The sequence below is a fragment of the Talaromyces atroroseus genome (genome assembly GCF_001907595.1).
Source record: "Talaromyces atroroseus strain IBT 11181 chromosome Unknown scaffold_5, whole genome shotgun sequence".
Taxonomy (NCBI): domain Eukaryota; kingdom Fungi; phylum Ascomycota; class Eurotiomycetes; order Eurotiales; family Trichocomaceae; genus Talaromyces; species Talaromyces atroroseus.
The window spans coordinates 987,341-1,009,918 of NW_017971437.1; the positions used below are offsets into that span (position 1 = coordinate 987,341).

General features: G+C 46.7%; 5 protein-coding genes across 5 annotated transcripts; 2 read left to right on the forward strand and 3 right to left on the reverse strand.

Annotated features, from left to right (window-relative positions):
• Positions 1-479: 479 nt before the first annotated feature.
• On the reverse strand, positions 480-2,156 carry UA08_04795 (hypothetical protein; the record flags this gene model as incomplete). Its single annotated transcript, XM_020267104.1, has 3 exons — positions 480-1,570; positions 1,647-1,727; positions 1,799-2,156. The coding sequence occupies 3 exons, from the start codon at positions 2,154-2,156 to the stop codon at positions 480-482; spliced, it is 1,530 nt and encodes a 509-aa protein (XP_020120385.1).
• A 980-nt stretch (positions 2,157-3,136) lies between these two features.
• On the reverse strand, positions 3,137-3,772 carry UA08_04796 (hypothetical protein; the record flags this gene model as incomplete). Its single annotated transcript, XM_020267106.1, has 2 exons — positions 3,137-3,588; positions 3,748-3,772. The coding sequence occupies 2 exons, from the start codon at positions 3,770-3,772 to the stop codon at positions 3,137-3,139; spliced, it is 477 nt and encodes a 158-aa protein (XP_020120384.1).
• Positions 3,773-6,383: 2,611 nt separating this feature from the next.
• On the reverse strand, positions 6,384-8,448 carry UA08_04797 (hypothetical protein; the record flags this gene model as incomplete). Its single annotated transcript, XM_020267107.1, has 7 exons — positions 6,384-6,678; positions 6,771-7,049; positions 7,113-7,233; positions 7,290-7,417; positions 7,492-7,566; positions 7,631-7,786; positions 7,937-8,448. The coding sequence occupies 7 exons, from the start codon at positions 8,446-8,448 to the stop codon at positions 6,384-6,386; spliced, it is 1,566 nt and encodes a 521-aa protein (XP_020120099.1).
• Positions 8,449-11,340: 2,892 nt separating this feature from the next.
• Positions 11,341-13,848, forward strand: UA08_04798 (hypothetical protein; the record flags this gene model as incomplete). Its single annotated transcript, XM_020267108.1, has 4 exons — positions 11,341-12,513; positions 12,575-13,426; positions 13,492-13,690; positions 13,748-13,848. The coding sequence occupies 4 exons, from the start codon at positions 11,341-11,343 to the stop codon at positions 13,846-13,848; spliced, it is 2,325 nt and encodes a 774-aa protein (XP_020120100.1).
• Positions 13,849-15,616: 1,768 nt separating this feature from the next.
• On the forward strand, positions 15,617-19,470 carry UA08_04799 (Polyubiquitin; the record flags this gene model as incomplete). Its single annotated transcript, XM_020267109.1, has 4 exons — positions 15,617-15,802; positions 15,862-16,498; positions 17,118-18,190; positions 18,259-19,470. The coding sequence occupies 4 exons, from the start codon at positions 15,617-15,619 to the stop codon at positions 19,468-19,470; spliced, it is 3,108 nt and encodes a 1,035-aa protein (XP_020120101.1).
• Positions 19,471-22,578: the final 3,108 nt, after the last annotated feature.

Here is a 22,578-nt window from a genome sequence, read left to right on the forward strand (position 1 = left end):
TACGTAAATTTTCCAGGACTCGGAAAGGTTGTCAAGGTGGCAAGAGAAATACAGGGATGAAACTATCTCCAGCTATGACTAGAGCTATCTGCATTGCGTCCTTGACCATTTCAATTTGAGAAAGGAATACACCTATGATGACTCCTTGATCTCATAGAAACTGTAAAATTCTAAGCATTAAACAGACATGAAAAACGTAAAGGAGTCTTCCAGCCAGGAAATCTACTCTTTCAGAGGATTGAGGCTTATTGCTTATCTAGGAGCTTGATAGCCTCAGAATCAGTCGCGGACTTGAGTGTCCTGGGATGCATATGTGCTGCGTAACTTCAACTGCCTATACACAAATTTCAAGAATACATGCATAAAACGGCGGATAAATACGGCGTCAATCTATCTATGTATGCAATGCATTTATAATGCCTATATACTCAAACCAAAATATACAAAGAGTTTCAACTGAAAAAGCAGGATATCCATGCTCAATCGGTAGTCTCAGTACGCTCATCTTTCTCTTCCTCCTTCTCTCTCTCCTTTTTCTCCTTTCGCTCCTTCTGCCTCCGCTCATGCTTCAAAGCCTCCGTGACACTCTCATCCTCCTCATCCGCCCTCTCATCCCAATCCACATCATACTCCTCCGCCACAGTCTTGATCTCCTTACGTAGCGCATTTGCTTCTTCAACGAGTGATTCCCATATATGCAAATCGATCCCTCGTGTCTGATACAGTTTCTGCTGGCGGCGACTGACTGTGAAGTCGAGCGCGGACCGATACGATATTTCGCGATTATGGTACAAAAACCATGTGTAACCACCCATAAGCGTGGATAAACTGACTAGATATGTGATGGGTTCCATGGTGTCCCAGCCGTAGTCAGTTTCGAATGTTAGTTTGTACACGATATACCACCATGTCACCATCACGCCAAGTCCGCCAAGGGCCACACGTTGGGCTCCGCGATGTGCCAGATTGTCACATTCCTGTTTGACAATTGCTAGGTGTTTAAGGTTCTTTGAGAGCTTGCGTAGTCGCATTCGGAGGTAATAGGTGCGGTCGTTGAATGAGGGAACCGCCACGGGGATTTTCCCTAGTGGTGAGCCTTCGATGTCGACGAGGAACTCTTTTACGCGCGATGCGTCTCGAATGAAGTCACCGATTTCTGTAGATGATGACCATCTAACAAATGATCCTGTACATTTTGGTTCTGGTTCCGTTTCATCCACAGGCTCATTTTTCGAAGCTTTGTTGTTATATTTCCGAATATCATCCTCTTCAGGAAAGTTTCTTAGTCGCGGAGCTTGAGAGTCCTTAGTCACAACCATCGGCCGTGGTTCGCCTTCTTCTTCTCTTTGTGCGTTTTGTTCACCCTTTGATTTGTCGTCCTCCCAATTCCTGATCTTGAGCTTTTTCGGCTGGATCATCTCGTCTTCGGCCTCTACGGCCAGAAAAGAAACTTGCGGTGGGTGCATTCTGCCATTCTCGTCTTGGATAGACGGTACTTCTGCTTGTATTAAGCGTTCTAGATACGATAATGGTTGCTGGGGATGCAAGAGAAGTGCCAAAGGTTCAACATCTAGGTAGGGACAGAATTAATCTAAGCGTTTACAGCGAGTGCCGAGGCAACAACGGGATGGGAAGAGGAAATTTACCTTTTCTATCGCCATTATAATCATCCGTAGTCACTGGTATAACCAGTTTTAAAAGTCGTGACGGCGTAGTCAGCAACTTTCCTGCATTTACAACCCTCATGTCAGATCACTGCCAAACCTTTCGGAAAGCTCTCATGGGAAATGCGACATACCCTTGGTCATTGCCGACGCAGACCGCTCACGCTTTACGGGTGGTGTCTGAGCACCTTCTCTTTCCCATGGAGTCTTCACCTGCTTCTCCTTGACCTGCGATACAGCGGCATCGAGCTCGGGCCTATCATCGGGCTTCTTATGAGAGCCCAGATGCAACGACGATGTCGTGGTGATTGTCGCTGCATGTTGGCGGGAACCAATATATGCCTTATCGAAGAAACTGCCTTGTTTTCCTAACCTAGAATACCGAATGTCGTTCGTAGGACTTGATAGGGTCGTTGAGAGACAGCGGCGTTGAGTATAAACATGTTCTTTGAGTAAAGAGAGGTTGTTTCGAGTGCAGGTTCTCCTATTCATCATGACTTTTCCAAGAGCTCCATACCTCCCAGAACTATTGTTCAAGCACAATTGTCGAGTCTGCAAGTTGCAAGCCGTCGATGCACAAACCCCGAAAGACCCCATTGCGAGCTTGGAAGTAAAGAGATTGACGGCGAGACGAGTGCAATGGTCAGAACATAGCAACCAAGTTCGAGCAAAGCTACCAGCCCCATGCTAACATAGCAAAATTTGCTAAACAAAACAAGAAAAGAAAGATGGTCCATGAAAATCGACAATGAGCTCAGCGCAGCACGTGCCACTACGTCATCGTCGCATCGTGGAATCGAAGGGTCTAGACAAACAATGCAAACAAGCGCGTTATATAGTTGGAGCGATATGATTGGTCCTGGGCAAGAGAACAATAGTGAAATATAGCTGCAACTTCGATTAATAGTTGTTGTTCTTAGCTTAGCGAGTACCTACTCGTATTGTAAGTCATGTTTGTCAATAGTAATATAATAGATCCCGAGCATAGGTAGGTATTCTATGAAGAATTTTTGCTGTCAAGTGTGTCATCAAGTCATTATCTGCATCATCATCGTCGTCGTCGCTGCCATGTCACGCATGGTCACAAGGTAAGTCAGAATATAATATGGAAAAAAAAAGGAGTCAAAGCAAAATCAAACGCTATCAGTCTTTCGTTTCAGCCAAATCATCATGGTTCTCGTAATCATCACACCATATCGTGAAATATAAAGTCTAGCACATAACAGTAAATGGAAAAAGAAAAACAAGACGGCTAATATCATCAAAAATCATCAAGTCATTATATCATTATGTCATGCCAGTGAGGCTTCAGCGTGTATTCCTTGTCATATGCTTTCTTTTTTCAACTTTCCGTGTTTTCCCCAGTCCAGCAAGTAGATGATCTTCAAGTATCACAGTCATATATCATTCTGTAGTTGAGCAGATGTCTTCGGATTTTAGAGGAATGAGGAGGTCAGGGAGCAAGAGAGAGATCAGTAACGATAAATCAAAGCTCGCGCAGGAACACCCTGGCGACGATCATGATCATGACTCATCAACCTCGCACCATCATGGCTCTCAGGGCTGCTTCCACCACTGCGACTGTCACCACTAATCGACGTTGAATCACTCTCGTCCGTCGAACTAGCGTTATTGATACTGTAACGAGATGTCCTATCACCACGCCCAGTGCCAATGGCAACGGGGATCCCCTGCAGAACTCCACCGTGATCATGGCCGGCCGGATACATGCCATCATTGACGGAGAAATTCCGGCAAATTAGATACGCTCGCATTGCGGCGTTCTCGCGCGCCATGATCTCGGATTCGCAGATTGAATCTGCCTTGTATTCGCGATTGTTCACGCGGACCACACAAGTGTACCCTGTGGAGCTGCGGAAGGCGTCATAGTTTGGTTCTGACCAGTGCCTGCGCTTGCAGAGACCTATAAGTTTAGAAGTGGCCCCTTATTAGTACTTTTGATTGTTGTAGTCTAATGCTTCGGATGATTTGTTCATATGCAACGCAAGTAAGCAGCATGAGGGAGGGTTAATCCTTGCAACGAAACAGAGTCATTGGAAAAGAAGGAAAGATGATGACATACTTGCAAGGTAGAGAATGTAATACATAATGAATGATATTTTGGACTTTATCCAATAGGGTTAATCCCCAGATCGGCGAGGCGAAGGTAGGTAAGGCGCGGAAAAAAAAAAAAAAAAAGGACAAGGCTTGTTCACAAATCGAATAAGTGAGGCATACGTTGGTGAAAGTCTCAGTTGATGCCCAATGCAATTGTTGTCGTGAGGCGTTGTGAACAGGTCCAGATAGGTGGTCGTGCAGTGTGTTGTTGTCTTCTTAGTGCGGGATGGCTCTGACTTCGGGATATTCAAATTGAGGAGTATAAGTAGAGAGCAAAGCCCGGCGATAATTATCTTTCTTTTGTTATCTCCACGTTTGAAAATTCCAATTTTTCTCGGGGGATGAAACTGAGAAAAGCAAAATAGCTTGCAGAAAATAACACAGAAGATACCCCGAAGACAAGGCCAAGCACGTATTTCTTTTCCGTGGAAGCAGCAGACAAACTGTTGAAGGCTTATGGGACCCTCGAACACCAGAGAAGGAAAACAATATGATCAAACCAGGAGAGAGAAAGATTACAAAATATAGACAAGTCGACGTGAGTCCACTCTATATTACCTCACCTCTATTATCTAGTGGTTATCCATCGAACTAAACTGTACAGTACATGCTTTAACTAGCACATTCCAATGAGAGTGCGAGGGCAAAAGAAAAGCACAGAGAGTAGGTCGCGTACAAGCGCGCTCCGTTTCAATGTATGTATGTATGTAAATGTGGAAGTTAGTCGTACAGGTTTGCGTGCGTGTTTACTGTCTGTCCTCTGTCTGTATCTTACGGGTTGATGTGCTGGCATGGCTCTTTGCCAGTTGATGAAACCCTAGGGTCCAGTCGTTATTTCGCATGAACCTATGACGAGAGAGGCTGGCTGCCGATCCAGGCGTCAAAGAGACCTCTACCCAGACGATTTATGCTGGCCATCAAAAGCAAAAAAGCAAGACGAAACACACCGAGATCCTTTCCCTCGACCGGGCTGACTTTTTCGTTACAAAAGTCTAGGGCTAGCCTCGGGAGTTTGACCGTTTTTACAACTTGCTTCTAGCATTAACAATTGGCCACCCCACCGTCTAGCATCTAGGATATCTTTGCATACATGCGTAGCTGTACCTAGTAGCTACAGAGTCAACGTGCTATTTATTGCCAAGTGCGTACATACGAAACCACGCCGGTGCTACTATCCCCGCAGCGCGCTCCGAGGTACATAACGTTCGCACTGGAAGCTACTGCCACAGCTACCGCATTGGTATTCTTTTGCATGGGGCTACATCAACTAGCAGCTCTGATGGTAAGTAGATATTGTGTCGATTTGCTCCTTAGAACTAAGAACTACCTGCGTAGCATGTACCAAGTTGTAGCACTGTGGGTAATACGACTGGTGTACGCTGTATTGTCTCACGGACAATTACATGCACCGACAATTGAGTGTGATGATTGGCTCTCCGCCTCTAGATCGGAGGCTCCTTCGGAAATATTTTCAACCTGATTGGTCCCAATTTAGCCTTTCCGGGGCGGTAAATTACGCAAATACGTCGTAGTAAATTGCATACACCCTTAAATTACGGTATCCTCCCATCTGAGAGAGTGAATGGAGATAAAAGAACTCGATATGGCCTAGGAAGTTTGATGACTTCATAAACAGTAAAGGAAAAAGTGAAAAACGAAGGAGAGGGGGAAAAAACACGCGCGCACAAAAACACTGTTTATCTGCATGTCATACATACATTAGAGCAGTAACTATCATTCGGAGCTAGTCCCATCCTCAAATGCAATGATGAGTTGGCAATGCGATGGTTTGCTGTCTGATTATCATTAACATCCTACCCATTACCACCTAGGTACATTCTGTGGCGGGGGCGATTTTGAACACATGTCAATCCTTATTTTCGCACGTTCCAGATTCTCGCTTGGGTTTTTTTTTGACTTTCCTGGCTTCCCTCGTTTCTGCTTGATTCGTTGTCCAGCAAGTCAGTCTGTTGAGACTAGACAGCCAGTAGGAATCTTCAACTTTGCAAGGGGGGACTTGCTAGCAAACTCTCAATGCTTCAGTTCCAATTTCCATGCTGTTAAGCGCATAACACGATGAGCCAATGCATTAGCGCCCTACCTAGGCGTAGACCACAATCCATGCCTATGACTCCATGTATGTAACCAACTAACGCTCTAGCCAACGGTGAAAAGGAACAAACCCTGGCAAATTCACCACGTACCTAGCCTAAGTACTAGGTACCCGGAGAATACATGTAGCTAAAGCAGTAGGCTGTAGGCCGCTCAGCGGAATTATGCGTCCTTTCTCTGGTCGGTTTTGAATTTAACGACTCTTTAGGCTGGCGAGAGGACTAGACGGCTAAGCTAGACCGGTCAGTATGTACTTTAAAAGCCTTTCTTACATGCAATGCACTAGGCAAGGCTCCTCGACGTGGTCAGTCGTGTCTATATTCCGTGCGGCCTTCCAATACTCCTTGGCGAGATATCTAAATACTACGTGCTATCTCTATACAACTTTGGAGGCATAGTTTGTATATGCACAACAGCTGGACTTAATTCAAGTTTGTATTTCTTTTATTTCTTTTTCATCACTTACGTAGTCCGAGCCCTCAACTCCACTCAGATTGGCCGTTCCTCGCACCATCTCCGCAACGCTTCCGCATTCCTATGCGGAATAGTATACAGCGGATGAAATGCCACAAGACGATCGGACCGATCGATGATATCCTTGCTCTCTTTGTCATCATTATGATCATCTGTACCAACTTTCACAGGCACAAATTTCCATGAGAATGAAGAAGCAAATATCCCACCGATCCTGGATGAAATCGGCTCTTGCTCGGTGTGGTAGTGATAGTACTGGATAGTGCTTAGTCCACTTAATGTGTAGCATGAATGGTACGAGTCAGGAAACCTAGTATATCTCATCGTTAGTACACTATCTCCTCCGTCCGTACTACTCAGTAGTATGGGAAGGGCCAGGAAAATAAAGGGTTGTGTACTCACTTTCCCGGCTTATCACGAAGACCGCCTTTCTTATTTTGGCAACAGTTTAGTATATATCGAGCGAGACCCTCGCGACTATACAAGTTCTGGGCTACTTCTGGAGCCACGTCTCCTTCCTGATGTGGTCCCCTCAAGGCCGACTGTACCAATGGCCAGCAATCGCCTACCCAATGACTATAGCAGCCGTCGACAAGTTTGTTGGTGCGGCCCGAAAACCCGCCTTCGGGGGCATACTGGCGAGCAGAAAGCCAAGACAGTAGAAGTGGGACGTCCATGTACCTAGTATTAGGTATTGAGATTTAGTCAAAAAATCAATATAAAAGATACCAGGATTATACTGACTTCATAATCATGTCTTTTGGTTGACCCATGATACACAGACAAGCTAAGACGCAGAACGCATATGCACCATGGGCCTCCGCCGCCGCTGGTTTTCCAGACAATCCACCTTCATAGGTTTGACCTGAGAAGCCATTGTCGTTAGTACACCTACTAGAAAATTCTCCAGTAGCAACTCACATCGCGACAAGTATTCTGGGAGGCCATCCAAAAACGTTCGGAGTCCATATTTGCGCGCTTCGGCTTCCTGCGGTAATTCCAACGGGAGATTCAGAAGAGATATTGTCACTATAGCGCAATAGGCGCCGCTTTTCAACAGGTAGTATGAATGTTAGTAATTAATTAATCTGTAAAGAGATCCACAAGTATTATATTCACTTACCGGACATCTTCTTCGCCATCTGCAACCAAGCGAAACCCTCCATCAGGCTGCTTTAATTTCCCGAGCCACAACCACCTGGGAAATTTATACAATGAGTTACGAGTACAAGAGAAAACGACACTCTGCAGGATCATCTTACATTGCTTTGCGGTCAACCAGCTGGTATGCATCATTACCACCTACCAATGCCAGGCTTAGAATCGCCGGAAACGTAGATGCTAGGTGAGATGTTTGACCATGGCCCCCTCCAAATCCACCAGTACGGTTCTGTACTGCTTTGAAAGTACATACAACTCTGATATAGTTGTTAGTTCAACCCTTTTTCAGAGGAAAAATTGAAAGTCAAAAAAAATCACAATATATCTCCAGACAAGACGAAAGTCCTAGTTTAATAACACGAGACAAGAAAAAAGTACTAACTGGGATCATTGGAAAATGATCTTACCGCTCTCGATATTTGCTAACGTCCTCCCCAAGTAAAGTTAATCCAGCGAGTGCCCAATATGACATCCACGGCCGGCTGGAGTCCATAGCGACAAACCCCTCGGGGTAAATCTCAAGGGAATCATAGAGATACTCAATGTGTCGGTCCCTCAATAGATGTGACAGTCCGAATTCATTCAGGTTCCCTCTCAGCGTCCCATCGCTGCCCCTGAGAAACGGAAGGCAGCTTTCCACTGTCCCATCTTGGTCCTGACTAGTTTTCGTAGTTAATGAGTCGCGAAGGGCGGGTAGTCCTGTGAATATTGCCGGGATTTTGTCTTGTATACTCTCTGGATTCATTTTACTGGACATCTTTCTGTCTTTGTCATCAAGTCCCAGACTTGAGTCTGCGGGTGTTCTGACGCCAACGTCTGGAGCTTCCCGGTGATAGGATGACGTTGCTGCTGGCGGTCGCTTATTCTGTGGAAATCGAATTTTCCGGCGTGATTTCCCAGATGCTGCCACGATCGGCATAGATGTTATGAGTAAGAGTATATCTTTTTTCTGTGGTGTCTCTCTTATGCTGGGATGCGTAATCTGTAGTGTTGTTGCGCGGAGAACTTTTTGATTGGGCGGTTGGGATGGGTATGGAGCGTTGCCTAAGGCCGCGCTTCTTTCCGCTTACATATTTATACTGTGTGAATCAAATGGAGAATACCATCAACGGGGCTCATAACTAGAAATGTGGTAGGAACATATACAGTCAGCTGAATATTTGGAGTGGCAATTGTCATTCAGATCGATATTCGAGCTGTACAATGCATATAGGATCACGTGGTTTCTATATATGTTTACAGTTTTGTAATCGCAATCAAAGACTAAACAGTTCGTTGCACTTTATGCTCTTCATAGTCCAGGGATTATCTTTCGTCTAAAGGATAAGAGTATACTGCACCTTTCTGCTCCTAACTTTTTATGTAGGTCATTGTAGATCCTGTGACAGTCCGAAGTAGAAAAAATCACTAGCTCGTTCGGACTTGCAAGCAGGAAGCAGATTCAAATGATACTCGACATCAGACGATTAGCTTGGCTTGGTTGTCACTGCAGTAAGTCGTAACCGAGCTCATGGCGATGTCAAAGCGATGCCACAAAGTTCATACTGGTCACAATGATACCCACAACCAGATGCCGAAATTAAACATGGCAACGCGGGTTAATATTCATATCTTATCATTGACCTACCTGGAGACAAAGTCTAATCAAGTTGTATGCTTGACATGACTTGGACTATTGACCCGTCTGCGTGCCTTGGCCTCTGGTGGGCGTTGGACAGCTGTCACCTGCATTGGTCTTTGCACATGAGGTATTTTCAGAATCCTTCAAGCCAAAAAGGGAGACTATGATGCAGGACCTTCCGCGGCATCGCACATGAAGGGCTCTGCTTCTTTGTGATAATTGTAAATTCGTCGCTTTAAAACGACATAAATAATTTGTCATTGCAGTCACGCACTCCTAGGGAAGAAAAAAAACTTGGCGATCGATAAATCAATCCCCTGCATTTCTATTTGTTTATCAAAATTGTCAGAGCCGCACGTTTTACAGAGATTTTGCAAACCAACCTATCATTTAAAAACTCCGTGCGGGATACTCATGAATGAAAAGACTCCGTTACTTTGTGTCCAAGGTAGGTAGTCATATCATGACAGTGCGCGTATCATTCATTATATCAAGGATAATCCCCGGTTATCGATCAGCCGAGTCCCGCCACCATTGTAGTCGAGTGAAAGATCTTCTCACCGTGCCGACAGAGGGAGATTTTGATTTGCAGCGCTTTCCGGCGTTGCTATCGGTACATAAGAGGGGAAGAGAGACGAGAGGAGATATGCTTTGAAGGCAGCAGCACACGCAATGCTATGCAGCAACATGATGCATGCAATGCCACGCAGAAGAGGAGGAACTATTGGCAAGGAAAGCAGGCAAAACGGTTGTAGGCAGTTTCAACTTTGAAGTTTCGAATAGGCATTACTCCGTATGAAGTAGTGTAGGCATTAGCGCAGCGACGAGTAAGCGCCATCCTGAGCAGTGAGCATCTACAAAGCATGCACCATTGCAATGTTGGAAATGGCGCTATCCAGTCATGGCTTTTCCCTCATTCCATTTCCTTGTCGGGCCATTGTGCAACAAACGCAGGGGCATGATTGGTGCGGATCGGATGCAATAATATGCATGGTCAGAGGAGAAAAAGTCGTGCGTTGTGTTCCCGTGACACTTGCGCTTTTAGCCTTTAGCCACGGCCCACAAAGACCCATCCTGAGGCATCCGGCTTCCGTGCTCGCTGGGATCAGACGGAAACGCCGTAATCACCTCGGAGGGATTGGCCGCGAAGGAATCGGTTGAGGAATAAAGCCTGCAGGGCGGGCTCGTATTGGCTTGGGCCTTTCCAATGTGCAGTGAATCATGCACTGCAACAGAGCCCGTACTGTCCTGGACAGTCCGTCAGCAACTCGGTGGGCCTGGAAAGGCTCCCAGTCTAGGAGCTTGTCCAAGGGCCAAATGACACCAGCCACCATCATACTATGCTGCGAATACGTGTAGTGTAAGCTTACCGGCGTATTTCTTTCTTTGGTCTCGAGATGGACCGCTCACCCGTCCTCTGAGCCGTTTGTGCGTCCACACACGCCTCGCTTAGCACGTTGAAAGAGCAGGACGCAAGAGAATATGTTGTGCGTTGTGTCAAGATGCATAGCTAGTGTCCAGGCGATCACGATGGCATCACACGAAAGACTCAATAATGAGGCTGGGCAAGGCCGCGATTGGTCCGAATGCGACGGGACTGGCCGTTCGCTTATCACTTTATCAGTCGCTGCTATCGGAACATGCTAGCCGCATACGGCAGCTGCTCCACAGGTCAATACAATCGGCGTGCCACGACAGCAAAAGAGCGCGGTAATGACGGCGTATCAAAACGCCAGTTTGCACCGCGCCAGCCACTGGAAGCACGCATTTGGGCAGCCTGTTACCATACGGAGACACTGACGCTTAACCCGAGTGGGAACTGACGGATCATTTGGCGCCTTCCCCCATGCGGGCTAGCCCGCGCACGAAGCCGCGCTATCGATAACACGCAAGCAAATCAGATTCAGGTGTCAATCAGGCCTCCCCGCCGTGGATCCCTCCTAGCGTTGGCCAACCGGCTCGACTCTCTCACCGCCTCTTTGATATTCCCCCACCGCTTCCCTCGCCTCTTGCTGTGCAAAAGCTGTCCTTCCCATAAGGCGATTGATGGCTTCATGCCTCCAGAGCCTGCACTCTGTGTTTCTCTCTCTTCCTGATTTGTAGCGGTAACGACGACACCACCACCACCACCACCACCATTGCTTCTCCTCCTCATCCTCCATGCCCTTGTCGCCTGTGCACTAGTATATTATGTCCCAACCCAATCTCACTGCGAGCGATGGCCTGGTAGATCTCGACTATGACTCGAGAAACTATCTCCAGGCCCAGAGTTGGCCAGTTGCGATCGACCAAAATGTTCAGCGACATGACCACGCTCGAGATATCGCTCCTTTGCAGACCAGCGGTCATGCCTTTGACCAGCCAATGCCAGCAGATCCTAATTTGATGTCCGAGTGGCAGTTTCAGCAATCGCTTCAGGGTCAGTATCCATATTCGCAAGTTGAGACCACTGCTCCTCAATTCGCCTCGAGTTTTGCCGTCCCCTTGCAAGCGTCGCCCGTCGAATTTCTGCCCGCGTCGCAAGCAGCAGCTTCCTTGGGTGCCAGCGGTCTTCTCGATGGCTCGTATCTTTCGCTGTCGGCTCCAGTCGAAATCATGCCGTTCACCTATCCCGAGTTTCAGGAGGTCATGGCATACCCCAATGCGCCATTGGATTTGGCTTCGTACGGAGGCGTCACCCACAACATACCCGAGAGCAGCTCCCCGACAGACACCTATCTCGAGGTCCGTTCCTTGACTAGTTCGAGTAGCGACAATGGCTGGGCGACTGTCGACCACCGCACGATGGACCCTTTCACCGACCATGGAATGTTCATCAATCCTACCCAGACATTACACGATAGAAGCTTGTCTCAGTCTTCATATTCTGATTATGAACCGAATCGTGCCTCGTGGGGCAGCAGTTGGGTTGATGTCCAACATCCAATTAGCTCGCCAGGATCTGATTCCAACCTTGAGCCGCTCTACCATCCTTCCATGGACCGACGCATCTCCCTAGATCACGCTTCCCACGGATCTGTTTCGCCAACTGCTGTTAGCCCCGTCGCCATTGTACGGCCAATTCCAGTACCCTCCAAGAAAGCACCATCTCCGTCTCATTCCCCCAGCTCATCCTCGTCATCGTCATCATCTTCGTCCTCTCCGTCTTCCTCCTCCCCGCCAGTGAGAAAGAATGCTCGTAAGAGCCCGATTGCGGCTAAGACAGCCGAGACAAAGGTTCGCAAGCAATCACAGGCGGGGAAACCCGACAGCGAGAAACGAATTGGAAAGCGTAAAGGACCTCTCAAGCCCGACCAGCGAAAGCAAGCCAGCGAGATTCGAAAATTGCGAGCATGTTTGCGGTGCAAGTTTCTCAAGAAGACTGTAAGTTCTTTAGATATTTTATTCTTGCGAGTGGAAGTAAATCTCTAATGCATTGGAACAGTGTGATAAAGGGGAACCGTGTGCTGGTTGCCAGCCCTCACATGCTCGTTTGTGGCAGGTCCCTTGTACTCGAATTGATATTAAGGAGATTGGTTATTTTATGAAGGACTGGAAAGCGGACTACGAGCGTCATGTCACCGTGGGATTCTCGGTTGGGAATATCAAAGGATTCTCTGAGGATGAGAGAACGCTCTTTGTCACTCATGGCTATGGTGAGATCATGCCCATCAACGCCCGCGAAGTTTTTGTTCGGGATGAAGAATGCTTCAATATGGACTGGGTTGAGACCGTTGAGCGGGAATTGGGTCAATATCAGGTGTCAACTATGAAGTTATCGGCTGGTATAGATGGTATTTCCCACGCCAAGCTCTCTGAATACCTTGACCGTCACATTGACGGCAACGGGAGCTTCGAAAAGTTCGTAGACGACTACTTCGATGGCACGCCTTTCCTCACCCAGATGTTGAAGACGGCATTCCGGTACTATTTCAGAACCAAGCTACCAGTCATCCGAAAGGCATTGAAACTGATCTTAGCCTACAACCTCACATTGCACGTCACGATGGTCGAGGGCATTGGTGAGGAAGAAGATTTCTTGGGTAAGATCGAGGGCGAGGGTTCCCGTTTCCGAGGAAAGATAATGGCGCCGGTTATGATCAACTTCCAGATTAAGTGTGCCATGGCCAACATGTGGCGTGAACTGCAAAAGGACGTCCTTGAGGAACTTTCAGCCCTCTACTCGAGTGTGTACAGTGGTGATAGGCTCAAGAACTGGCCTACTATTTTCATTCTGGCCTCCATTTTGCTTGCTGTTTGGGAGGAAATGCAATTTGATTGCCACTATCGTGTTCCTGTGAGTTCTCGTGTCGATATGAAACTGCGCTTGTTCTTGACTTACTGATTGCGATTTTGTTATAGGATGCCGCTGCTGTTGATAAATTTTGCAACGACATGGAGTCTACCCCCGTTGGTGTCATTGTTGGTCTCTTCCAGGCTATCTCGCAGAAGCTGCCTGCCTTTGCTGATTGGGATACGAGCAAGCACCATCACCTCCTTGCCTCCAATCCTGATGTCTGCCAAACGATGACAGAGGTCCGACACCATGTTACACAGCATGGTATGCATTCTTCCCCTCTTTTTTTACGTTGTTACAAATGGCTAACATTAAAGCTAGAATCCTACCTACGCAACCGCTCAAACACGTCCTTTAACCGTAACGACTTCGACTGCTTGTCGAATAAATTCCTGTCACGTCTAGTTATCCGCGCCAATTGAAACGACTTAATGACCAACGATCAAAATAAAAAGCAAGCGACTATTTGTTTTATGTTACTGAATGTTTTTTATGTCTCTGTTCCTTGATTTTGATGTTACGGTCCTCACGAGATACGGAGTTGATGCATGCACAGAAAGAATAAATGAGAAGCCATGGAGTGACGATTTATGCAAACACACAAAACCATATGGCTATCCCGCCTCTTTGATATTTGACGAATCTTTTACTTCTTTTGGACTTCCCTCACCTTACGGAGAGTCCCTCAGGAAGGGTTCTGTTCATACCGTCTATTACACAACGAGACATTTTCTTTGATGCGCCTGTATGATGCGATTCAGTACTGTTTATTGTTATTATTGTTGATGATGACAAGACCAACGAATGTTTTGAAGTCAAGTGTGTTCATTTACATGATTTCACTTGATCCGATGCATGTCTGTTTCTTTGATTGTATTGTTTTTTTGGATTGGGATTTTCATTCTTGTTGTTTATCTTTTCCTTTGTTATTTGTCTCGCATTTCAGCGACTCGAGCACCGTTTCCTATGCGGTAAGTTCTAGATGAATGACTGCACAGCAGCAATGCTAGGTACATAAATTTAATGATACCTTGAACAAAGAAGTTTTCATTACACTCGAAGTACGAGCCAGAGAGCCATGATTAAGGCAGCCCGCTACTCAAGTATCTCTATATTTGACTTGAAGCCGGCATTGTTATATCTCACGACATGTTTTAGCCGTCCACCTTCTGAAGGGATCCAACCCACCATGGTAACACGGGTTCTTCTTTATCTGTCTTCTAATCGGAGTTCCAAAAATTGTGATGTACAGTGTAAGCCAAGAGACCAGATGTCCTTCTGCGGGTTATCATTCACCACATCGGGTGTTGGGAGTTGAGGCTGGTAAAATGATGCCTGAGTCGCAAGGCATCAAAGCGCAAAGCCGGTCCAGCCGATAACGAAAACGACACGGAGTAAGTAGCCTCCCTGAGTGATTTTAGGTTTGTTTTGCGTCTTATAATATAGCACTAATAGGCAAATATGAGCTAATGCAATAGTCCACAACAGGAAAGTGAAATCAAATCAAATAGATTGCAGCCATGACCTGAATTCTGCGATGGGGACCTGCGTAGTCCGGGCGAACTAGCAGATAACAGATAAAGATAGACAAGCTATGATGGCGTCATCGGCGTGCTGCTTGCTCACTGCGATATCACGGCATCAGAGGTTCGTAGTTAGTAGTAACACTGAAGAATAGCTGGGTAAAGCTGCTGGATCAACAGGGGCAGGAAACAAAGAGCGAAGAGTAAATAGAGGCAGCAACAGATGCGACGAGTATGGCGTCACTCTCCGCGCTAGTGACTCACCTGACTTTCCCCAAGGGGACTAGCGTGCTCTTTGTCATCCATGCTTCTAGCATCTTCGCAGCGCCAGCCAGTCAGTGGGAAGGAGGGCTTTTTGTATTGCTCATTTGGGGTTTATTGGATTAAAACATAGGATGAAAAAATTTAGTGGCGACAGATCCAGAAGCTGCTGGACTCTGGGCGGCGAGGGGGAAGTTGCCGATTACCGGGTCGTGCCTTCTATTTGCGGCAGTGCCAGTGCTGCCTTATCGCCGCCACCCGTGACCTGCCTTCCCTATAAGTACTCCCCCGCCCGTCCTGCTCCTCTTTCTCTCTTCCACATCACATCCACTTTCTTCACTCCTCCCATCCTACGTGGCAACCTCTTTCTACGCAAGGAGCTCATCACTTCTCCTCGCCATCCATCATGCAGATCTTCGTCAAGACCCTCACAGGCAAGACTATCACCCTCGAGGTGGAGTCTTCTGACACCATCGACAACGTCAAGTCCAAGATCCAGGACAAAGAGGGCATTCCACCTGACCAGCAGCGTTTGATCTTCGCTGGAAAGCAACTCGAGGATGGCCGCACCCTCTCTGACTACAACATTCAGGTATGCAACATCCCGTGCTCGCTTCTCGTTTCCTTACGCGCAACTAACTCCCTTTGCAGAAAGAATCTACTCTCCACCTCGTCCTCCGTCTCCGTGGTGGTATGCAGATTTTCGTCAAGACCCTCACTGGCAAGACTATCACCCTCGAGGTGGAGTCTTCAGACACCATCGACAACGTGAAGTCAAAGATTCAAGACAAAGAGGGCATTCCACCTGACCAGCAGCGTTTGATCTTCGCTGGAAAGCAGCTTGAAGATGGCCGCACTTTATCCGACTACAACATTCAGAAAGAATCCACTCTTCATCTCGTCCTTCGTCTCCGTGGTGGTATGCAGATCTTCGTTAAGACTCTTACTGGAAAGACCATCACATTGGAGGTCGAATCATCAGATACCATCGACAACGTGAAGTCAAAGATTCAAGATAAGGAGGGCATTCCCCCCGACCAGCAGCGTTTGATCTTCGCTGGTAAGCAGCTTGAAGATGGCCGCACTTTATCCGACTACAACATTCAGAAAGAATCCACGCTTCACCTTGTCCTCCGTCTCCGTGGTGGTATGCAGATCTTCGTTAAGACTCTTACTGGCAAGACGATCACATTGGAGGTCGAATCTTCAGACACCATCGATAACGTCAAGTCCAAGATTCAGGATAAAGAAGGCATTCCTCCAGACCAGCAGCGACTGATCTTTGCTGGTAAGCAGTTAGAAGATGGCCGCACTCTGTCTGATTACAACATCCAGAAGGAGTCCACTCTTCACTTGGTGCTCCGACTTCGGGGTGGCAACTAGATCTCTTTTATCCTTAATGCATTCGGTCTTCTTTGGCGTTGGGAGGTCTTCAAGGTTCTATGATTCTATGATTCACAATATGTTCATTTAGCTTATTAGTAGTTCACCCCTACTTTATGACACAATTCAACTGATCGCCCTGTGGGCTTTTTCTAACTGCTCTTTCTTGTATAATCTATCATCGTAAGGTTCTTCTGTTGTCGTAGCTTCCACATTCCGAGGTGTACTTTGCGGAGGTGGGTCTTCAATAGTCGATTCATCATTATTTTATGACTGGCACTGCTAGCTTTGAATTTTCCTCACTAACAAGCGACGACGCAAGAAACTAATCTTGTCGAGACCACGCAATAATTCGTTACTCCAGCTAGATACTCTATAAATTCTGATCTTCAAGGCACGTTTTGCGACGAAGAGTGCTGGACGCCACTCCACTTGCCACTCACATGACTGCAACTACCTCCACGCAATATCGCCAAAGTCTGGCAACAATCTACAGAACCAGCTGATAATAATAACAATTGCAGTGTCTAGGACATATCTCCGTAAACCATGCGTCGGGATGCCCTCATACTTTTACCATATAACGCTTGAGCTATTGACCTCATCCTCTGGTATCACAAACGACTACGATTCCGCACGATTGCGGTCGGACCAAACTCTCGCAAACGACGCTGTGCGCGAAGCTTTCCTACCCTTCCAACGCCATCTTTCCAAACTGAAACCACCCTCTCATGATTGTCGCCGCCGTCATCCTGATTCGATAGATGCGCTTTGGGATAATAATTATACCACGGTCGGTGGTGGTAGTACTTCGTCATTGAATGGTATTACCGGCGGCCAGCAGCAGGAGGAGCCCCGCTCTGCTACAAATTCGAGCAGTTCAAAAGTCTCCCATGTAGACATTGAGTCGGATTTGAGATTTGGTCGAATTTCTATCCAGGGCGTCGATATGATTGCTCTCGCGCAAGACAGCAATAGCAGAAGCAGCAACAACACCGTTCAGTCGAAACGATCCGGATACGACAATGCCACAGCTGTTCGGGATGACATGGACGTTATTACAACTGGGATAGGTACTGATATATTGGGCGGGCTTCATACGCGAGGCAAATATATTCCGCTCGATCAGACATTGACCGAGAGTGTATTTGGCATTGTGCATTTGTACAGGGACGCCAAGGAAACGCCTTCTCTTACTGTTGATGATTCTCCGCTATATTTGAAAGGCTCTTCTGCCGCTGCTCGACGACCACCGAATGATCAATCCATTGGCAGTGCAGATAGTAGGGTACAGTTGGGAAATAGCAGCAGTCGCAGCCGCAGCCGCAATGACACTGACTTCTTCTCGCCGTCTCATGTGGATTCACTTGATAATGAGGAGTGCTCGACATTATGCGTACTGGCTGTACCGTCCTATCTCTCACCAGCAGATTTTCTCGGCTTTGTTGGCGAAGCCACGAGGGATCAAGTCAGTCATTTCCGCATGATAAAGACTGCGAGGGCGAACCGCTATATGGTTTTGATGAAGTTCAGAAATGGAAAGAAAGCCCGCGAGTGGCAGAGAGAGTGGAATGGAAAAGTTTTTAATAGCATGGAGGTATGTCTCTCTCCCACAAATTTCTATATAATAACATCTGTGAAATTTCCTAGCGCTAACTTTCATAGCCCGAGACTTGCCATGTCGTTTTTGTCAAATCAGTTGAGATTGAAGCTGCGCGGCCACGTGAGATGTCTGATACTTCTGATCATTCTTCTGCATTATCACTGAATCCTACGAGATCTCTGGGGGCTGCCAATAACACGTCTTCTGGTCTCTCATCAGCATCGCTGTCGTTAAGACCATTGGCTCCCCCTACTCCGTCTCTCGTTGAACTTCCTACCTGCCCAGTTTGTCTGGAGCGCATGGACGAAACAACCGGCCTACTAACCATCATCTGCCAACATGTTTTTCACTGCACTTGTCTCCAGAAATGGAAAGGAAGCGGATGTCCCGTTTGCAGATATACACTAGACGACTTTGCTCGTCGCAGTCAGACAGGAATAATGGGCGAAGGGCCAGCTGAATGTAGCGTGTGCCATTCTGAGCTCAATCTCTGGATATGTCTTATCTGCGGTAGTATTGGTTGCGGAAGATACGACGAGGCACACGCCTTTGCACATTTCAAGGAAACATCACATGCCTTCGCTCTAGATCTATCAACTCAGCGGGTTTGGGACTATGTGAGCGATGCATATGTCCATCGTATCATCCAAAGCAAGACGGACGGCAAATTAGTCGAACTCCCTGCAGCGGACAACTCTGCACTAGATCCACCAGACTGGACAGACGCCGTTCCTCGCGAGAAACTCGAAAACATTAGCGTGGAATATACGCATCTCCTCACTAGCCAGCTGGAGAGCCAGCGTTCCTATTTCGAGGAAATTGTCGAACGAGCAGCAGACAAGGCCTCCAAGGCCAGCGCGGGCGCATCAGCAGCCTTAGAAGCAGCCGAAAAGGCTACCCAGCAACTGAAGGAATTGCAACAACGTTACGATACCTTATCTAAAGATAACGTGCCGGGTCTTGAAAAGGACAAGGATCGTGCCGAGCGTCGAGCGGAGAAATTCGAAACTATGGCTCGCAAATTGGAAAAGGAATGGCGCGAAGAAAAGGCTATGAACGAAAACCTAGTCAAACGGGTTGAACTCTTAAGCGAGGAAGTTGCAAAACTGAAAGCAGAGAATGCAGATTTGAGTGAACAGAATCGTGACCTGACCTTTTTCATCAGTGGATCTGAGAGATTGAAGGATCAGGGCGAGGATGTTGTTGAGGGCACGATTAGTGTTCCGGAGCAGAGTTCTTCGAAGAAAAATAAGGGAAAAGGGAGACGGAGGTGATTCTCTCTGGGTCTCATCTTCCCAAGGCTGGTATAGGGGAATATCACCACATCTCTAGCGAAACATAGAGAGGCCCACCAGGAGGTTATTCATCAGTCATGCCCACCTGAACGATTCGGACTTTGGACGAAATGCACCGAGTTCGCAGATGGCAACAGAAGCTTTTAGACGGGGTATTTGGTAAGTCTTCATGCCACAAACGGCAAGAGCCTGGTTTTTCTTTTCTTTTTCTTCTTTTTTTTTTGACAATAGCAAAATCCGAAAGTAGCGGAGACTGATCAGGTTGAAAGGACATTATCAATCAGGTCAAGTTCAGATTGATGGAAAAATTCACTACCCGGTAGACTCGGATTGTCGGTTTGGAGGAACGTTCCATGCCGATTTACAGGGTTTTCCGGGACTTGAAAAGGAAATTTTGAAATTTCAATGTTGGATTCAACGGAGCTGAGCGACTTCGTTACAGATTCGCTCATGCCAGCAGCATGGAGCTGCTCCTGTTTACTCCTATATCATGTTCAGCGTTGTCCATGTTTCATAAGCCTCTTTTTATGCAGCCTCTGGCAAAAGACGTTACTCTTTTCAAAGAGCAATCAATTCGAATAGCTCCTGACGGCCTAATTTTCCATATCAAAACCAGTTTATGAAGCATGACTCATGAGTTATATAATAGAGCCTTGATTTTTGGGAGCCTTGAAACCTAGCACAGTATTAATTAGAACCCCTAGGTATTGAAACTATTATAATTTACCGATCTAACCTATCTTAGCAACACTAAGTCGTTACCTCCAAACTTCCCCAACTTTCGCCGAAATCATCTAACCATAAAGGGATAATTCCAGACCACGTTATTTACCGCTTACCAAAAAAGGATTAATCAAAAGGGTCTAAGCGGCGCCCGAAACCGAGTTGGATGATATCATCATACCCCTAACCGAGTTGAAAATCAACACTGCGCCGGGTTCACTAACTTCGTATTGGAAATGCACGGAGCTCTGTTTAAGCGTGAGGGGTCCATCCCATACGGCAACTCTTGTGGTTGCAAGGTTGGTATCTAGAGGTAAAGGTCTGCTCTGACGTGGCTATCAGATCTCGGACCTTCTCGAATATGCAGTACGCGTCATTACAGCAGGGATTAGACAACTATCAACTTAGGATTCCTCCAAGATTATCCTTCTTCCAACTGCCTGATTTCCCAATATATACAAGTAATGGCGGTATCATATCTTCCCAGACGCCAGACCCTTCGAATCTAACTCTACGGAGCACATCAAACATTCCGCTGATTTCAAAGATTCACTTGGATACAACAGCTCAGCTCAAATTCGATTGTGCCTTGGGCTATTGCTTACCCTCTAGCCAATGGAATGGAGGGGGGTGCGGACGCTTTATGTCGAATAATATATTCGAATGCGTCATTCAAGACCTTAAGCTGGAGACGGGGAACAATTGACCCGAATAAGCGTGAAAGATACTTTCGAGGCTGGAAGTTGGGGAACTCGGTGAGTGTCATGACTTCAAAGAACTGTTGCAGGGTAAGCATCCTGTATTCCAACCTTGTGGCTTACAGCTGGTATTAGACAAGGATTAGAAAGTTTCTCCCAGTACGATCAACAGTGCATTACCAGCCCGAGCGGATTGAATGCCGGATAATTCCTCGAACCCTTTCTGACAGTTCCTAGCCATTTCCAAAATCAAATCATATGATCATAAATGCGCCGATATTGAAGCAACTCCCTCAACCATATGGAGGAGCATCTCAAAAAGAGTGCTTCAAGGAAGTAGGAAGGACCTCAAAGATGTCGAATGACGTCTTGTTTAGGACAAAACCCAGGATGTGACTCACTGTCTGGATCAGACACAATGACTGGTATTGACTGATCGGTATGTATGGCGTGAAATATGCCTTTTTCTCCCTACATTATTCAGCGGATAATTTCAACACCCTTCAGGTAGGTTGTAAACCTAGGCATGCGGCAACGTTTTCTTCGAGCGTTCCCCGGTCTTGCGTATCCTCGTTGAATACTCATATATTGACCTTGAAATTTGAGTGTTCAACTTCGACAAGATTTTCGGACACCATATACTCCTTCTGATACTCTAGTATGCACGTCCTTAAGCCCTCGTATTTTACGAATTTCCATTCACTCTACCACGAATTAACCCCGAATACCAACCTAAATGGTTCAATGTCATCCAATCATCTTCCAACCGAGGCTAAAGCCGTCACAATTCGCCACCGCCGCTAATGCCCCCGGACGGTGGAAATCTTGGCAAAGATCTTGGCAGCGGAGGGTTCCCATCTTCCGCTGATGCCAAGAGGATGTATAATGCCAATCAATCAATCTGATAACTCTTGGTAGTCCGAGCATGGCTGCCATACGTATGCATTTTAAGGTGGAAAGATAATCAACACGAGTTTCGCATGGTAGACAACGAATCCGGAAACCCCCAAAAGGGAAAGTGCATTTCTTGTCCGGGGGAACATACTCTAGCCAGATACGGTAGCTGTGGGTATTGTATACATCACGACCTTCTAGGATTGATGATTGGCTGCTTGAGCCCATGGGAGAATTGTTTTCTCACTTAGACGTGCCTATGAACGGTGAATATAAACTTCGTCATGTGCCCTAATCTTTTTTATTATTTTTCTCTTGCAAATCTAAATGTGAGATTCGACTACTACCTATTCTGGAATAGATTCATAGAGATTTTGTGCATCTATCTATGCTTACAAACAACCATCATACATAAGTATAGACTCAAGACCATCCGAGAGAAAAGGAAGACAAGAGAGTGGCTCAAAATGCGATTCTTCGCCTCCTCGTCCTCCTCCTACTCCGAACAAACATACCCATCACATCCATTTCTCCTCTCCACCGACGAGATTATCTCTCAACTACAGACAAACATTGAAACGGGTCTCTCAAACCACAAAGTATCCTCCCTCCAAGCCAGCTATGGACCCAACAAGTTATCCGGCGAAGGAGGAGTAACCTGGTACTCCGTCCTGGCGAAGCAGGTTTCAAATGCAATGATACTTGTACATATACCTACCTACCCTACTCTACCCTACCCAAACCATCTATGTGTTCAAAAGCCAACTGATAG